The 19733-nt window shown below is 39.8% G+C and overlaps 1 protein-coding gene across 1 annotated transcript in view; it reads right to left on the bottom strand.

Moving 5' to 3' along the window:
• Positions 1-19733, bottom strand: part of brinp3a.1 (bone morphogenetic protein/retinoic acid inducible neural-specific 3a, tandem duplicate 1) — a gene marked incomplete at both ends in the record, with an annotated part of 60188 nt that overhangs the window by 14908 nt on the left and 25547 nt on the right. Inside the window, 2 exons of the mRNA XM_079244944.1 lie at positions 13118-13302; positions 18190-18380. Of these exons, the coding sequence (XP_079101070.1) occupies positions 13118-13302; positions 18190-18380 (376 nt within the window). The remainder of the gene's footprint in view (positions 1-13117; positions 13303-18189; positions 18381-19733) is intronic.

The raw sequence follows: 19733 nt of genomic DNA on the forward strand, positions 1-19733 counted from the left end.
CCTGAATTGAGTGGCATTTAACAATTAGTCAGTTGAAGATATGGCAACCTCATTTATCCACATGCCACGGGCCATTAAGGGGATGTTACATGCAGACAGACAATCTCTCAAACAACAGCTTTCTGTCGATAATTAGCAGTAAAAACTCTCCTGCATTTCATTTCAGGGTTCAAATTTCAGTCACATTATACAATCATGATGGAGAAAAATGTGTGGAAACATGAGTGTTCTGCCTCCAGTGGGAGCGTTGGAGGCACCAGCTGGAGGAGATGAAGGCATTTGGTTTTATCACACCTGTTTTAAATCTGGGTTAATTGACTCGTGGCAGGTTCAAATATGCAGGCGTAGGAAAGATGGGGGGATAAAAAGAAGAAAACACATCATGGGAGGCACGTAGAAACAATTCTGTTATTTGTTTTCCAGTTCATATTTTTCATAACTGTTTATTTTCAGATAGATGTGTACATACAGAGGCCTGTGGACAGCTAATCAGTGGCTTGTGTGCTCAAGGATTGTCCAGATTATTTAGACAAACAGCATGGTTCTGTGTAGTATTCAAAGCTGCGTCCTTTTGTCTGTGCTGGAGAGTCAATAAAAGAAGTTTGCATGGTAAACTCATACCACCTGTGATTGGTGCTCAGCTCTGCAGCTCATCTGTGATGCAAACCTGAACCAAAATGATTCAAACAGTATGAAGTGAAAGCAGATTCTGTAACAGGTGTGAAATTTCTGAAGTGTCCCATGCTAATGTAACATTTGGAAATGCAACGACTAAATGTCTGCAAGTCTAACGGAACAGAAGATTATAGATTTTCTTCTGCAACATCTGATGCTTCCTTGTATTTACCTATGAGCTTTTCTGCTTTTGTTTCTTTAGTCGCCTCCTGTGTGCCAAGAGAAAACGATTCTTTGGGACAAATGAACCTTTCGAAATTGTCGAGGCAGATAACTGATCCCCAGCACTGTTCAAGCTGAATGTGTTTACTTTCACTACCGGTTGGGTGATCTATTAGAAGCTGCAGAGCATTCTATGCTGGATTAACTCAAACACATATCCTCTATTTAGAGGTTTTGTTTTTACAAATTAAAATGCTGTGATTGACTGCATTGACTGAATAGCATAAAACAATGACAGACAGACAAGAAGCTGAGAGTTCTTAAGAAAAACTGATCTGGTTTTCTGTTGCTATTGCAATAACACACTGTTGGATATAATACACTGAAGCGTTGGAGGTAGATTGTGGACAGATGGTGTCACAAGGTTCAGATGTTGTTCCCAATAAATGATGGCACAGTCGTGGCTCTGTTGAGGTGGTTTATGGACAACCCCCAAGTGCAGCAATGCATACAGTGACCTTATCCAATATGTTCAATATTTACAATGGTTTCTCACCAATAGTTTTCCAAATGCCAGCTCTACAATAGTTAATCCAACCTTCCACTCTCCACAAGTTGAACTCCGAAATGAGCACCTTATAAACCTGTAGCTCATCTCCTCACAGGAAGCTCCTTAATTATTACAGGTAATACGGGTTTTCATGAATTACCTTCATTCTGCACCACAAATACAGACACCAAAACATTCTATAAGGGATATGCATTTTAATAAACCCCATATCAGAGCAATCAATACTATACAGGAAAAAATAAAAAGGATAATATACGTGATGGGGCATTTCAGTACATCACGTGATTGGGACTTGACTGCCGCATTGCAGCACACATCACGTCTTAAGCGCGGTGTGACAGTTTGGAGAAGGGAGAGTTTGTACAAAACTGCAGAAAAAGTATTCCACAAACTTCTTAAAACAGGCAAAAACAGGGTAGCTTACATGATTGTGATGGATTTCTTTGAAGTTTGGGGGAAGCTACCTTCAAGACTTTCATTTTTAGATCAGAGTGTCTAGACAAAGACAAGGTCCAAAGAAAGAAAATTCTGAAACGTTCGGTAAATTTATGCTCAAACTACAAAAAAACAAAACAGAAGCACGTTTTTGTCATGGTTGTGACAAATGGGAAGCTTGTGAATCTGGAAGCTCATATCTCTTCTGCATGAATACATGAGCTTGTTCTTTTAATGCATGTGTGTTTGTGCACATGTTTATGTCTATTATTGTGGTTTCTTTGTGAAGTTACAAACATCAACATGGAAAAATGAAGACTTAGATTATATTAAAGCATCACAATGAAAGTGCACTTAATGGTACAGCATATTATATTATATATATATATATATATATACCCATTATAGCAGAGCAAAGTATATCCACATCCTGAAATGTTCCTAAAATCTTAGAATATTTCAGTGACAACATAGATTTCCTCTTGGAACAATAATAAAGTATCTATCTCTGGTCATGGTGCCACTTGATACAGATGTTTCTAACAGTGGTTTCCACACATGCACCATTACATCTGATTAATGTCGTTTCCAACAATGGAAATACGTGTCAGAAACCTGCAGATGTCATAATATATAGCTAAACAGAACATTTCTGAATGTGTTCAGTCTGGCAGAAGTTAACAGACATTGTAAAGCTGCACTTTCATTGAACAAATAATAAGAACACATGAGGATTAAGATATTCAAAAACAACCACGTGTGCTTTGGAGTGGAAAAGAACTGCTGAAGACAAAGGCACTGCTTCTGAAATAAATTGAAGTATTTTTAAATAAGGGTTTTTTTTTTTTTTTTTATTGTTAATGTGACCACATGAGTCGTGTCCTTGCAGCTCTCAACTCCACAGTCGGCACACTCCAGAAGTAGAAAATTCAAGAGCTACTGGTATATTAATATAACCCACTTATAGCACCGGCTTGAAGACACTTAATAATCTTTCCATGTGTGATCATAAAATCACAAAGGGAAAAAATGTTCAGGTGAGCCTCTGAAGAATAAATTAGTTTAAACTGTGAAAAGTTTTTACTGAAGCAAAAAGTAGATAAAAAGGTATGTAAAACAAAAAACAAAAAAAAAACATATCCACAAGGCAAAGCAAATTTAATGAAATATTAAATTCTTCAAAGCACCCAGGTGCAGGATTTATTTACCCATGAAAGGTCACTTAAACCAAGATGCAAACCAACCTTGTAAGAAAGCTGAGAGGCGTTTTTTTTTAATAGATTGTGTTGTAAGAAGAATTGTTCTTAATGTTGTGGAGTTTGCATTGGAGAATCGAGAAAAACAACAACTTGGAAGAAAAAAAAACTTTGACTAAAAAAGTTATTCTGTTTTTACCAGACACAAGAAAAGATGAGTTTGAGCAGCAAGTCTTTAAAGACGCTACCGCTGCATTTCTAAACCCCAAAGACAAAACCAGATGTGTGACGATAAAAAAAAAAAAAAACATACACACATTTAAAACAACACTGTAGAATCTCTCATCTCCTCTGAGCTTATAGTTAGATTGTTCACTATTTCAGCTCAATCATCCTTGACAAAAGCTTGATTTAGAGCGTACCCAGGCTCCACGGGCAGCAAAGATAAACTGCCATCCTGAAGGGAAATCCATCTCCTTCGCTGTCACTTGCGAATTATTGCCAAACACCATGACAGTGTCTGCTTTTAATATTTTTCCCAAAGGTCAATAAAAAAAAAGTAACCACATCTCCTCGCTAGATTAATCACAACAACCATCCAGCCAGGAGGAAAGGGAAGACTTCTGCCGCTGTGGGCAGAAAAGTTGCTTCTGTTGACATCCGCTTTTGACAACTACAAGGTCAATATGGAACTAAAGTTAAGTAGAAAAAGACATGAAGGAGAATGCAAGCTGGCTGTGTTGGATATAAAGTGTATCTATAAGAAAACTAAACTGTGCATTAGTAGTTTAACCAACAGCTATAGAAGTATTATCTTTTAAATAGAGTTACATTAATTTAAACAGGACAGGCAACCGAGCTTACCGACGCGTCTGTCTGGGAGAGAAACCGACTTCCATTTTTCTTTTTTATTATCGATGCGTTAACAAAATTAATTAAAATCCAAGCAGCCTCCATGGGGACCTGTAGATTAAATTCTACTACAGACAGATGTCCAACTTAAACGGAAAAATTGACCAAATGCAAATCTAGAGATGGCTCTTCTATGCATAGCAATGAGACCATCTGCAAAAAGTGCCCAGTGGAGCAGAGCATGTGTGCACAGTCAGCCTTCTTAATTTGAAAGCGACCCCAGAATCATATTTAAAAGAAAAAAAAAGAAAGTGGAAGAAAAAGAAATCCTGTCTGTATATTTCACTGCTTTCAATACTTCATTCAACTCCTCTTTACTTTGCTGAAAAAAGGAAAACATTCAAGTTATTCTGAAAATATGAGATGTAAATGACATGGATCAGCTGGCGGGGTAATTATTAATGTGCCATAACTGAGTACAAGATAATTGTGCTGACTATGTTGGAATAACTAACAGCTGCATTTAATGGAACATTTAATTGCACTTAAAGGCTTTTCTAGAATAAGCAGTTTGCGATGCTCGAACTGCGGACGTGACTTGTTTATCCTATCACCATGAATGTCACGATGCCCTGCAGGCCCACCTCTTGATGTATTCCCCCTCTCTAAACACTGCTTTGGAAATTAAGCCTAGAAACATCGCTGGTGTAAATACCTACATATTCTTGTGTGTGTTTGTATTTGCCTTAAGGGCTTGCTGATATAGTTAAGATTAATATCAAAGTGGAGAATTAACATGTCGAAGATCCATCCTGGCCTACATGCTGTATGAAAGCAGGCAGATCAATAAAGGTTTGCAGGTTTTATAGGAAAATCTGCAGAAAAGACTGCATCAAACACAAACTGACTAATTATTCCAGTCAAGTATGCTAATAAAGATGCTAATGCTCATCTCAATGAACCATTAGGCACTGATTCTGACCTTTTTGGTGATTTTCCCTCCTCTACCTTTGTGTTTTTCTCTAATTGCAGTTGTGCAAAGAGTCGGGCAACAAGCCCATTTCAGCTGATAAGCAACAAACATCACATCATTTTTACCAATTACATGCTTTTAGAGGGAATTGAGATAATGAGCACAAAATCGATGGAGCATTGGTGACAAATGCAGTCGTACAAGATATTAGATCAATACAAGTTGCTTCCACAACTTTGGTGCTCCTTCTTCAACTACATGAGCATGAACAGGATTCTTTCTAATCCCACTGCATTTATATTATTTTTGTTTGAACATTCAGTGAGCTTTTGTGCCCTATATGGATTTATTTGTACTTTTTTTCCCCTGTTTTTCCACTGTCTCATTCATGTTTTGCCTTTGATTTGTCTTTATAGTTAAGCGAGAACTCCCCAGCGAGCCCTGGAGGCATCCTTCTTTATCTTTTCCTCCCTTTTTGAGAAAATGTTGCCATGTCTGCTGCCACACACTAGTCAAGGGAAACACTGCAGCTTGTAAAGTTGATATAGTTTGCTTCTGAGACAGCAAAGCAGCTCAATGAGGAGTGAGTGATATCAACTTTTGGCACATGTGAAAGCCAGCGTGTGGTAACTTAGCAGGATCGAAAACTGCACAGCTGCTAGTTTCATTCACTTTTTGCTGATGATATTGTAGGAATCATATTTAAGCACAATTTTCAACCACATGTAATGCACAAACAGAAACATGCACCTAAATATCCCCTTTTAGCCAATGTTTTGTTTGATACAAAAGCAATTGCAATGCTGGTGGAACTGCAACTAAAAAAGCACATTTAAATGTACAAAATACATGCTGTTTTACATCCTTTCTCTCTGAAACGTGATACTAGAACAGCAATACACTTTTATCTGATTTATTTGGAAGCCTAAATTGAAATTGTGCAGTTAACAAACTGAATAAAATGAAATTGATGAAGGGGAATGATGCTACAAGTCAACAATAAAAAATACCTGCATTATCTAAATTGGATCATGTCATGTCTTGCACTGAATCCACAGTGGATAGATGATAGCTTAATGATGCAGAGCTTTGGCAGGGCAACACATCACTTAGCCTGTTAACATGTTCCATTGATACAAATGGCTCTGAGGAGCATTTATTATTTAAAAATGCAAGGCCTTAATATTGTTACAGAACCAGTAAGAGGAGAGCATGTTACTGGTGATTTATTGCCACAGCAAATCCCTCATATGAATAATTCCACAAAAACAGCGTAAAATGTTACTTAGGGAGCTGGGGCTGTTGGGTGGTTAAACAATGGACTTTAAATTGCTGCACTATCTGCTTGCTCAAGACAAAAAATAAATAAATAAATAAATAAATGACATAAACAAGGAAAAAGTACACGGCAGCATTAATGTTTCATGAAAATCATTGCTCATCTCAAAATCGCCTCATTTGCTGCACCTTCAAGAATTGTCGTTGGCTTAATCACCGCAGCACAGGAGATGCGTAAATCCACATTTGCATCTCAGATACGTTTCCGCCTGTTTATTCAGTCTTTGAGGATTTTGGTGCATGTTTTAAAACCACTTTGTTGCAATGGCTTACACTCTAATGTTGAGCAGAGAGGGATAAGCTTAAAGTATAAGCAAGAAAAAGGGGAAGAGGGAGAAAATAGCATCAGAATACGATTATCTTGTGCCTTCAGAAAGGGGGAGGGGGGGGGGGGGGGGGGGGGGGGAGTGCAGCCAAAGCCATAGGGGAGCAGAAAAGGGGAACCTCTGGAAGTAGAGCAATTTAATACCGTATATGGTGTTATGTTCACAAAAGAAAATGCTTTTAGGAGGAAGTTACAGTCACTTGAAGAGGGGCCAAGGGAACAAATCTTACAGCGTATTTTCTTGTTTCTCTTCAGGCTTCGCTTCTTTGGGATGGCTGCAGTTTAAAGCACAATATCGGGGTAAAATGTAATTATTTTAACCCTTTGATGCAGCGATTATGAAGGAACCGATATACGTTTCTTTTTCCATAAAATATGTCACTGCTACGGAAATACACAGTGATGCTTTTTTTTGTTTGTTTTTTAATTTCTCAGTCACATTTTTCTTGGATATATTCTTTAAAAAGATGTGTAAAACACTGTTTTCATTCAATAAAAGCATGGCTGTATCCATTTATTTTTAACTGCAACTGCATATTTGGTAATTATAATGCCAATCTCTGTAGAATAAATAAATCTGCTGTGCATTAGACTCAATCACTTATGTCTACTAAAGTACCACATTTATGAATATTCCATCCCAATCCAAGAACATACCAGAAACAGCTGCCCAATAGGTGTCCACTGTATTTTGCACCATAAAGTCTCCAAAAGTAACCTGGTGACAAAAATGGCAAAAAAAAAAAAAAAGACCAGAAATTCCTTGTCTACACTCAGAAAACAGCTGACAGTGGTGTAGTTTTAGTTATTCTGTCATTAACAATGCCCAAAACTTAGCGAGCCATGATCTCTGCAACTATTATTCAGCAGTAACGTGATTTCTCAGATGTCTCTGTTTCACTACGACTCAGAGAAATGAAGTATGACACGACATAACGGACCGAATGCTAAAGACTTTCATAGCAAATTAGGGAAGAAATTCTTTAACGTGCATTTTCTTTATCAGAAATCTTTTCTCAACTTCCACTGCAGCACAATTAAAGGAGAATTTCCTGTAGATGCCTTAAAGCTGGCCTATCAGGCCTTCTTCTGTCTCATCTCCTCTGTTCAGCTGCACGTCGCCTCAACTCATAACACAAATTTGACAAATGTTTCTGTTATTTGACGAATACCAGAAGCTCTCAAAGGAAATTACTGGAATGGAAGAGCTGATTCATCAGACTATGTAAGAGCACAGCCATTATTTCAATATCTCTCTCATTTTTTTTCTCCTCCTCCTTTGATTATTTCCCACTGCCAATGCGCTCAGCGAAGCAGGCCTTCCGGCTAGCCATTTCTACCATTCACAAATGTTATCTCTAAAAACCAGCGGACCAGTGATCTCCTTAAAGGGATCTTTGTTTTGGCATCTTTCTTCATTGGCATGAGGTAAAGCCCTCGCTCGAAATTAGAGGCTGCTGATGCTGGGAATATTTAGCATCAGTCACCTGAAAGCGCCTCGCAAACAGATGTAGCACGGAGGGCTTTTTCTCTATTCATCTCCATCAGAGGGGTTTTTAGCAGCACTCTGCCTCAGAGATGGCAGCCAAATAAGCTCGCCATCCTCTTGCCAATTCACTTTAGAGAAAGTACAGTTTTATCTCTGATGGACTGTATTGTAGGACACCACTAAGGATAAGTCAATGAAAAACGGCCTCCTCTCGGAAAAACGCAGGCAATTTAGATTTTCAGGCCACTGCGACAAAATGAGGGGAAATCATGTTTCTGCTTTAAGAACAGGAAAACTCAAGCCTCAGTGTATTTTTATGACCTAGTATATATGAAGAGTCATTTTTGCAACAAAATGTTGTAATAACGTTGTAACAACATGTAATAACAACTGATGACATCCAACATGTCTGAAACTTCACTGCCCACAAACAGTTTGTCATTTCACACAGTTTAAGTATAATCCAAGGTTTGTGTTGGACTCAAGCAGACAGAAGAGACAACGAATGACAATAAAGACTCAATAAATAAAGTCAATGACATGAAATGGCCATTCTACATAGACTATCCAAAGGAACAAGAGTTTCTGTAGAAGAGCAGTTCTCTAACAACCAGCAAAATGTTATAAAAATTGTTACAATCCTATATAATTCATTTAATGAAAATAAAATAATTTGACTGATGAACCAGTGCAGGGTGGACCCTGCCTCTCACCGGCTAACTGCTGGGGCAGTTTCCAGCTTCCCCACCCCCCTGAATTGGATTAAGTGGAAGAGAAAACAGACAGATAGAATGGAAAAATTAAGTTAAAAGTACTATATTTATACCAAAGACAAAACATGGGCAAAAAAAAGACTCAAAGAGCATAAAACAATGTCAAATTCCACAATGACAATTTCTTGTGTAATTAGACACAAATCTAGTGACTTTTTCAGGAGTTATCGGCACTACACGGGTCCCTCCCCCATCCATAAACACTCGCAACAAGCTTGGTCCTCCTCCAGCATCCAGCTCCGGGTTGCACAGGAGGTGAAAACTTCTGCTCCATGACAGGACTGAAAGTGAAAAGTCCAACAGCACCTCTGGCTGATCCTGCTCTGGCTTACCGTCAGATATTAAAGCCTTTTAATGAAGAGTGTGGACGGAAATGTTAAAAAAGTACTATTACATGTTGCAGAGTCTTAATTAGAGAACAGCTGGGCATGTTGGTTAAAGTGCTGAACTTTAGGTCTGGTTAGGGATATTTTCTATTTCATTTTCTATTGCTTTCAATAAAAAACTCAATCATGCATCTTTGCAGGCAATACAAGAGCTTGAACTTAAATGAATGCCTGTGTCTGTTATTTATCCCCCTTGTCCACAGAATTCTATTTAATTTGTTCGATATTGGGGCAAATATTGTTACTCAGGTAACATGAGATTATTGATAGCAATTCATTACAAAGCCTCCAATAATAACCATAACTTTTTTATTGAGTCCCACCCCTCATCCATCCGTCCATCCATCTTTACCAATTATGTAATGTTATAATACCTGAAGCAGGTTTATTCACTGATGAAGACTATTAGACTATAAAGAGGCGATTAATAACAATTTAACTTACATTTTTATAGCTGTTTTTCACATTTATTAGCCACGTAAAAATGATATCTGTGCTTACTTTGGCAGTGCTATCTTCTATCGCCATTTATTATCAGGACAGCCACAGAAGAATGAACAGAAATATGCAGCTGCAGAGCTCGTCCTTGCTCCTGGTAAAGAAGCATCTCATGCATTTAAACCAATGCAAACGGCTCTTGACCAAGTGTCGGTGCGAGATAAGCTTACAAATGAGAATGAGTTGCACATTTCTTTAAAACACGGGTCCTCTGTCATGTAGCACCAGTTGAACCCAGTGAATCACAGTCTATCTATGCAATCACTGTCAGACAATAAATGTGGACTTTTCAGTCAGGTCAAATGAATCGAGCAATCACTTCTAAAGCCAGTCCAGTAAGACGCAGACGAAGCTGACAGCGCCTCAGCTTGGTGTTTTTGCAGATGGCTGTTTTTACTTATGAAACGATGACGTTAATCTGTTGTTTACCACAAGCAGGTATAATAAAATATAAAGACTGTTTCCTCGAAAAACCATGAAAAACATCCTGTGTGAAGGGCAAAATCGGCTTCTGTAAGTCACTTGGCCCGATAACAACTGACAGAGTGATGGATGAACACACCCTGAAGGTATTAAGCAGTGAAAGATGCAGTATGATCTTCACATCATAAGTGTGACTTCATATGCGCAGCATGCTGCTCCATATGAGCTTGTGAAAACACACATGAAAGAGCAAGGAGGGAAATAAACAATAGCTCTCGCTTCATCTCTTCTTTTGGCCGAACTGTCTCATGCTCATTGAGCGTGCACGTTAACTCAAATGTCACATCAAAGCACCGTAAAATGCACGTAATGCCATGTTAGCAGAGACACATGCAGAAGCTATTTTTAATTAACAAGATAAATAATGTCAAGTGGACCATTCAGTTTGTCTTCTGTATAAAGTTTTGTCTTTAAACTAGAAATGTATGTTTGAGATAGAAAACAACTTTTAGTTTCATCAAGTCTTTTGGAAGGACATTTTTTTCCCTTCGACTTCTTTCTACTTTAAAATCAGGTTTCAAATGTTAATGGGTGCAAAAATCTTCATTACTTTATGTATTATAATCTTGCCTGGCTAGCTGCTGTTACCCAGCAACAAAATGTGAGAAGACAAGACAATCATGTGGTGAAGTAAAAGTGCTTCTGTCAGCAGGTGATTGTGATACATGTCTGACTATATCAGGTGGGGAATCTATCCTTAAACGTCACTGAAAGACGAGTCTCACGTGAGTCGAGTTGTTCCAGAAAACATCACTCTGCATATTGAAAGCAGAGGCAGCTGTCCTCAGAAAGGTGGACTGAACACATTTAGAAAACAGAATCACAGCTTTCAATGAAACCGAGTTGCCTCTAATCCGCATATCCAAACTGTGACAACAACATGCCAAACTTCGCTTGTATTTTAGGGACAAGAACACAGGAAATAAATGGGTGTAAAACGCTCCTGACAGTACACAGCTATTATTTCTGTGCAGTGGACATTTCGTTTCCACAGCTGAAAGTAAGATAAGGAAGTAAGGAAGATTAAGCAGAGTAGATATCTGTAACAATCTTTTATTTCTGGAAACAAGCACCAAAATTGGCATTTGTTCTCCCTGAGGATTACTCTGATAAAACCCTTTAGCCACCTGAAAAAATTCAAGATGACATTTTTCAAGATGGCTGCCATTGAGTATAACGAAAACTGCCTTTTGCAATAAAATTCAATTCAGTTCAGCTTTATTTGTATAGCGCCACTTCTCAACATCATCTCAGGGCACTTTACAGACACTAATTCCAGCAAATTCATAATAAACAGTCTAGCTAATAGAAACCAACTGATTGCATCAAATCTTGACCTGAGGAGAAGCACTTCATAGATAAAGTTTGAATTGAATTGACTTCTATCCAGTCCCCCATCCTGAGCATGCATGAGGTGACAGTGGAAGGGAAAACTTAACGGGAAGGTAAAACCTCCAGCATCTTAAGGAAGGCAGACTGCCTTGACTGGTTGGGATGGAGAGGACAGGAAAGACAGATAAACATGCGACATCTCATTGACCTGCATCTATCTTGGTGCCAAGTCAGACATTTTTGATTACGTAGAATCTCAATTTGGAGCCATAGTCATACCCACTGGCTTCATTTAATCATATATCAGTCTCAGAATCTGGGGTCTTCAGCGTAGTCAGTTGGATACCCACCTGCAGTGGGGCCGGCGTGCGAAGGGGTTTATCAAAAGAGCAATGTGTGCTAATTATGAGTCTTGCTTTGGTGAAATGAACGATTTTCCTGAAATTTGCAGTTTTCTGCTAATATTATCCCACATGCATGGAAAACATGAAGGATTCTGCTCCTCGAGAACCGGTGCTGGACACCTCTGATCTAAAGGTTTCCTCACTGTAGATAATGTTGGCGAGCACAACATGTGAGTGTGGGTGTATGCATTCCTCATTGTTTATTAAGTTAAAAAAAGTTTGTGTTTACTGGTCAGTGCAGAGCTTAAAGTCTTTAAATACCTCCAATTCCCCTCAAGCAAGAACTTTATCACAATGGTTCTCTAACGTTTTTAACTTAGTTTGTTTTGTTTGGTTTTTTTTTTATCAGGCGACCCCTTGAGATGATCTTGCAACCCCCATTGGGATCCTGACTCACAGTTTAGGAAACACTGCTTTAAAATATATTTTAACAGTGATTTACATTACTTTAAGCAATATAAAGATGACAATAGAGGATATTCTTAGACTTCAAACTGCTTGTAGTAAGCAGAATAATACATGATCTAATAATAATAATAATAATAATACATGATATGAAGTCTACTAATACTAGTATTAGGATAGTATTGTTAGTAGTATTGTAGTGTGTAGTTTTCTTTAGCTGTTCTATTTCTTATCCCCAGAGAATTGGAACAAGTGAAATTTACCATCCCACAACCATCAGCAGAGAAACGCCTGTTAGTCAGTCCGTGACTCATAGTCTGTTAAACTGGAGCTAAAAATAAAAAGGGAGCATTCACAAGAGATAATCTAGTTAATGTTTTCTGTTTTTATAAAATCAAATAAATAAATGTATAAATCAGCATTAACAGTGTCAGAAGGAGGTCAGTATATGTAGCTGTAAGTATTCCTTCCTTAAATCTTGTCTTTTATACACAACTGTGTCAAGTCTGTTTGTCATCTCTAAATATAGAATTAAAATGGTCAAATGACTTTTTATGTACTTTAGGGTATATTTGCCCCAGGTAGGTGATGATCCCCCCCCCCCCCCCCCCCCCCTTAGTTATTGAAAGATCTAATCAGCACCACTTGATGTTATAAAAAGTACACTTGTAAAATTCATCAAGTGCAGCACAATCAGCTTGGAACAGTGACTTCATTAAAAGACAAATCATGTGTGAAAGAAAATCAAAAAATTCCAAACAATTTGAAACAAAAACCTTCTGATTGTGTTTATTGTGTTTTGACAGAAGCTGGCTTTTACCTTAATGGCAGTTGAGGCAATCTGGATGTGATGCAGCTTGTGCAAGGTGCTCTCCCTGTCAATGAAGTAGGAAGCAGCCAGCTGGTGCAGAGCTTCCAGCGTCACAGCTGTGCCGTTGGATTCACTCCCATCAGACGTCCGACTCAACTTCCGTTTGTCCACGAAGATCATCAGTGACTCTTCCCCTATGATTACACACACAGTGATGCATGCACTTGCTTTATAACCAATAATTTCCACACACTGTCTGTGCTGAAGCATCCACTGAAGTTCATTCTGTCATCACATTAACAATTACAAACTATTTGAGAAACCAAATGTGTGCTCTGCAACACTCAAGCTTAGCAATAAATCTGCAGCCATAACCAACAAATTGAGATGCTTCAAAAAAACAAGTCATTCAATAAAAATAAGCCGAGGAGGGAGGAGGGTGGTGTATTGACAGGCGGTGGAAGGAGTGCAAGATTGATTAGAAGATCCTTCCTAGTGGGATCAAGTTTTACAGGTGAAGTGGTTTTAATTTGGATAAACATTGGAAAAAATACATACTGTACCAATTTTGGGGGCAGACAAAAGTTAACTTTATTTTTTCAAAACTCTCTTTTATAATGTAAGTTTTGCAAAAAGAACAACCAAAGTAACATTTCCCTAATTTAATTGGAGAATATCTAGTTTTGTACTTGCATCCACATTTTCTCAAGTATACTGTTTTTTTTCAGTGAAATGCTTTAATAGAATGTAAAGATGCAGTAAATGGATGATGTTAAAGGACCTTGTTTTAGTCGTTAAACTCTGTCATTTCATTTTTGCACTGGGTTTTCCTTTTGTTCAAGTTTAAGTTTAAAAGCACAGCGATGCCAATGGTTTGGTGCTGCCTGACTCATCTATAAGTGGCTCATGAAAGCATCAAAGGGAGCAAACAATAATGTGAGTTTGCACTTATGGATGAGAAGAGTGTAAGATTTAAAAAAGTCAATTGGTTCTTCTACGTCCAATCAACCCTCAGTCATGTGGGTGTGTTTCATGTTTGACTGATCATCTTTAAACTGCTACGCCACACAGATCGTTCAAAAAGGTCTTTTGAACTTAAAGAATATATTAAAATACTAAGAATGCTGGGGTCAAATTGTAGATGATTATCCCTCCTTTTATTTAATCTGATCTCTATTACATCTCTGGTCTTAAAGAAAAAAAAAAAAAGTCCTGATTCTCTTCAACCTCTAACAAACACTATGGAAACACTTAAACTGGAAACGTGACTGCTGTATTATAACCTACTCTTTTGGTTACCAGTTCATGTTACAATCCATTTTAAATGTGCATTTTTAGAGCTCTGTGTGGAAAAGCTTGTCACATTTCAGACATAGCCGGAGATTGTCAGCAGATGACAATCTGACCTGGGGGGACAATTCCTTTCAGGCCTCAGGTGTGCAATGTGCTTCCTTTGTTTTTATTTTCTGTTGTATTGATTATACTGTCTCTTTTTTTTTTTTTTTAAATCAGTCTAGTTTTATGAGGAGGCTTTTATGACTTGTTTTTTTCTTGTGTAGTTAGATTTTATACTGTTATTCTCAGCATTTCAATCTTTTCATTTCCAGTTTTGTACAGTTCTATAGAGAGCTGCTTGATTTTTATTTGAAAGAAAAACTGATGTAGATATAAAAGATGTAAAAGAATATTCTATAAAAGAAGGTGGGTAACACCTTCCTGACATGATGCAAAACAAATGTCAGACACTAATAATAACAGCAGTATTATATCACACCGTATCGTATCGCATCACAACGTGTCGCATCACAGCGTGTCGCATCACAGCGTGTCGCATCACAACGTGTCGAACCACAACGTGTCGCATCACAACGTGTCGAACCACAGCGTGTCGCATCACAACGTGTCGAACCACAACGTGTCGAACCACAACGTGTCGCATCACAACGTGTCGAACCACAGCGTGTCGCATCACAACGTGTCGAACCACAACGTGTCGAACCACAACGTGTCGCATCACAGCGTGTCGAACCACAACGTGTCGAACCACAACGTGTCGCATCACAACGTGTCGAACCACAGCGTGTCGCATCACAACGTGTCGAACCACAGCGTGTCGCATCACAACGTGTCGAACCACAGCGTGTCGCATCACAACGTGTCGAACCACAACGTGTCGAACCACAACGTGTCGCATCACAGCGTGTCGAACCGCAACGTGTCGAACCGCAACGTGTCGCATCACAACGTGTCGCATCACAGCGTGTTGCATCACAACGTGTCGAACCACAACGTGTCGCATCACAACGTGTCGCATCACAGCGTGTTGCATCACAACGTGTCGAACCACAACGTGTCGCATCACAACGTGTCGCATCACAGCGTGTTGCATCACAGCGTGTCGAACCACAACGTGTCGAACCACAACGTGTCGCATCACAGCGTGTCGCATCACAACGTGTCGAACCACAACGTGTCGAACCACAATGTGTCGAACCACAACGTGTCGAACCACAACGTGTCGCATCACAACGTGTCGCATCACAGCGTGTCGCATCACAGCGTGTCGAACCACAACGTGTCGAACCACAACGTGTCGCATCACAGCGTGTCGCATCACAACGTGTCGAACCACAATGTGTCGAACCACAATGTGTCGAACCACAACGTGTCGAACCACAACGTGTCGCATCACAACGTGTCGCATCACAGCGTGTCGCATCACAGCGTGTTGCATCACAACGTGTCGAACCACAACGTGTTGAACCACAACGTGTCGAACCACAACGTGTCGAACCACAACGTGTCGAACCACAGCGTGTCGCATCACAGCGTGTCGAACCACAACGTGTCGCATCACAGCGTGTCGAATCACAGCGTGTCGAACCACAACGTGTCGAACCACAACGTGTCGCATCACAACGTGTCGCATCACAACGTGTCGCATCACGTGTCGAACCACGTGTCGCATCACAGCGTGTCGAACCACAACGTGTCGAACCACAACGTGTCGAACCACAACGTGTCGCATCACAGCGTGTCGAACCACAACGTGTCGCATCACAACGTGTCGAACCACAACGTGTCGCATCACAGCGTGTCGCATCACAACGTGTCGCATCACAGCGTGTCGAACCACAACGTGTCGCATCACAACGTGTCGAACCACAACGTGTCGCATCACAGCGTGTCGCATCACAACGTGTCGAACCACAACGTGTCGCATCACAATGTGTCGCATCACAGCGTGTCGCATCACAACGTGTCGAACCACAACGTGTCGAACCACAACGTGTCGAACCACAACATGTCGCAACACAGCGTGTCGAACCACAACATGTCGCATCACAGCGTGTCGCATCACAGCGTGTCGCATCACAGCGTGTTGAACCACAACGTGTCGAACCACAACGTGTCGCATCACAACGTGTCGCATCACAACGTGTCGCATCACAACGTGTCGAACCACGTGTCGAACCACAACATGTCGAACCACAACGTGTCGTGTCACAGCGTGTCGCGTCACAGCGTGTCGCGTCGCAGCGTGTCGCGTCGCAGCGTGTCGCGTCGCAACGTGTCGCGTCGCAACGTGTCATATCGCATCGTGTGCCGCATCGCAACGTGTCGCGTCGCAACGTGTCGCGTCGCAACGTGTCGCGTCGCAACGTGTCGCGTCGCAACGTGTCGCATCGCAACGTGTCGCATCGCAACCTGCCGCATCGCAACGTGTCGCATCGCAACGTGTCGCATCGCAACGTGCCGCATCGCAACGTGCCGCATCGCGACGTGTCGTATCCCAACGTGTCGTACCGTATCATGTAATGTTGCATAGTATTGTATCATTTCCCCTTATAGACCACAATCCAAGTCCTTGATGATTGTCCTGTATCAGGCTTTAATTAAAAATTTATTTTTCTAGGCCTTTATTTAATTCCATACATACACAGTGTATTATTATGAGACACAAAAGCCAGAAATTCCACAAATTGGGACAGAGAAGTTACCCCAGAATCCACTAAATATTAGCTTAGCAAATGTTTAATGAGGAAAGGAAGGCATTCAACATCCCGTATGCTGCAAGGACACAAACTAGGCATTTTGGCAAGTGCCTCAGAATTTCAAAACACTACAGGGAAACAAGTAAAACTGGTTAGAAGTGATACTGCTGTTGGTGCAACATGCTTTAGTTGTTTTTCCATCTCTTTGTTTGTAGGGGATCGTGTACAAGATTGTCAACCCAGTCTGTTTAAATACTGTTGGTATTCATCACATGAGAACTTATGCACAAGAGACAGGAGATGAAAAGAGTCGGCAGAAGAGAGGAAGGGAGGAGACAGTGCATCAGATAGCTGTGGGTGCTTTGCTGCAATATCAGAACCCTTGCTAACTTAGATCTATTATTCTGGAAACAGAGGATTCACTGATATTTTTGTCATGCAGGCTACAAAGATAGATTTTCACATGTTGAGTCAGAAAAGTATGAGCTTAAGTAACCACAAACAATCTGTTTCATAGCTGAACCAATATGTAGTCAATTATTTACACGTATGAGCACAACGTTCGACATGACAGAGCATCAGACATGATGGGTTTAACTGCCTAAATTTTTTTAACCCTTGTTTGGCATTTATTGAAATTCTTTGAAAGCTACATGTTAACAACAAAAAATAGGTTTATTATAATATTGGCGCACAAGAAAATATGTTAAAACTTGCATTTTCTTCAAAATAAGAAGTTATACAGTAGTGAGTTTTCAGGGCTAACTGGTTACATTTATTTTTAAGCTCAAGATCTATCTCAGTAAAGTAGCTGGAATGTAGCCTGAGCTTTGGAGTTGGTGTGGTGGCAACTGTTTCTATATACATAATCTAGCATACTCTTTGTAGTTTGGTTAGTCTTTCTGATGAAGTTTATGAGGGTATAAAATGGTTTCACTAGAATTAATTAAATGTCAAAGGGCTGTTTGGTCTTTTAGAAGGTCTAGGATGCAGAGAATCCCAAAGCCTCACCTTTTAAGACTGTTTGTCACTAGTATTAAGACAGCTTAATAAAATCAAAATAAAGCACATGTGTACTTAATTTACCTCCCAGCGTAGCAGAGAGCAGGAAATGAGTTCCGTATTTCCTGATAATGTTGTCAGTGATGGCGCTAAGACTGGGCCTCCTGCCCAGCTGCCTAATGGTTTGGAGGAACTCTGGGTCCAGCGGCAAGGAAAAGCCATTGTTCTCCTGTCTCTCCAGGGCCAAGCTGTTCACCTTCCAACGGCCAAACTCCCTGCAATGTCAGACAAACACATGTTCAGTCTGAGGAAAGGAAGAACAGCACATAGATGTCATGAATGCAACATGCAGGCTGACTTGAGAAAGATCCAAAACAAGTCAAATGTTAGCGACTCCCACACAATATGGCGTTCATGTCAAAAAGCTATCAGGATGAAAATGTTGATCCTTCCCATTATTTCTTCCTTAAAAGCAGAAAGAATGCCTATTTGTTGTTTTTATTTGTTGTTTTTAAAAGAAGGCTTCATTGTTTAGCCCAGTATTCGCAGTGGCGCTAATATTCCACATCGCTTCTTGCCAGGCGTATAATACGACGCATGCACTACTTCTAAGTGAATCCCATGTGCCACTTCCTTAAAAGATGAATGATCCCATGCAGTTTCAACCTCCAGCTCGGAAAATTGCTTTCCACCATGGTGGAAAAACATTGTCTCCACCGATTTTTAAATAATAGCACAATCTCTTCTCATCTTGAGTCAGTTTTTGAGGCACTGTGGCCAGACAGGCTGTAATCATGGATGGAGTCTCGCTGCTTTCAGGGACACTTTTGGATAGAACAGGCTTCATCTGTAGTCATTTGATATCCAGCCTGGCCTTAGAGCATGCCAGCTGCCTTTATCTACCAAGTGCAGACCGAGTGCTGCTGCTTGATGCGTAGATTAGCACCATTCACGTGCAGCTGGTAATAAACATGGTTCTTTCCCCAACCTGGTGGGGGAAAGATGTAAGACCTTTTCAGCTGCTTTTAGGTACTTGACATCATGGGCTAAAAAAGCTACAAACAAAATCTTACATGTTTGAAGGTGTTCTGGCTATGTAGAGCTGCACTGCTAGAAATTTTCTTGAAAAAGATAGCCAGTTCTCAGCAGAGGCGACAAAAATCTGCATGAGTTCCCTTTTTAATTTGGTTTTATTAATTATAGGACAGCAAATACAACATAATTGCTAATTATGAAAACATATCCAACTGCTGTATCGACACACTTCAGACAAACTTCAAGAATAGAAGAAATCATACATCACTCACTTATCCATAAAATTTAAAAAAAAAAAAAACAGCAGTTGTTGCCTGATTTTGATTTGGATGAAGCTAATCTGGAAATAATAGACAGTATTTTATTTTCAAAACATGCATAACACTGCAAACTACTGTTCACAGTTGATATAATAATAGAGAATAGAGGATAGTGATGCAGGACATCATTGATGTACAACTTGCAGCCACCGTGTATTGATTTGTGCTGTCACTGTTTTGTTTTTTTGTTTGGTTTTTTTTTTCCCAGTTGAAACAACTTTTTAGCTTTACATTTTTTTGTTTAACACTAGAACTGCCAAACGGTTCATTTTT

The sequence above is a fragment of the Telmatherina bonti genome (assembly GCF_933228915.1).
Source record: "Telmatherina bonti genome assembly, chromosome: 8".
Taxonomy (NCBI): domain Eukaryota; kingdom Metazoa; phylum Chordata; class Actinopteri; order Atheriniformes; family Telmatherinidae; genus Telmatherina; species Telmatherina bonti.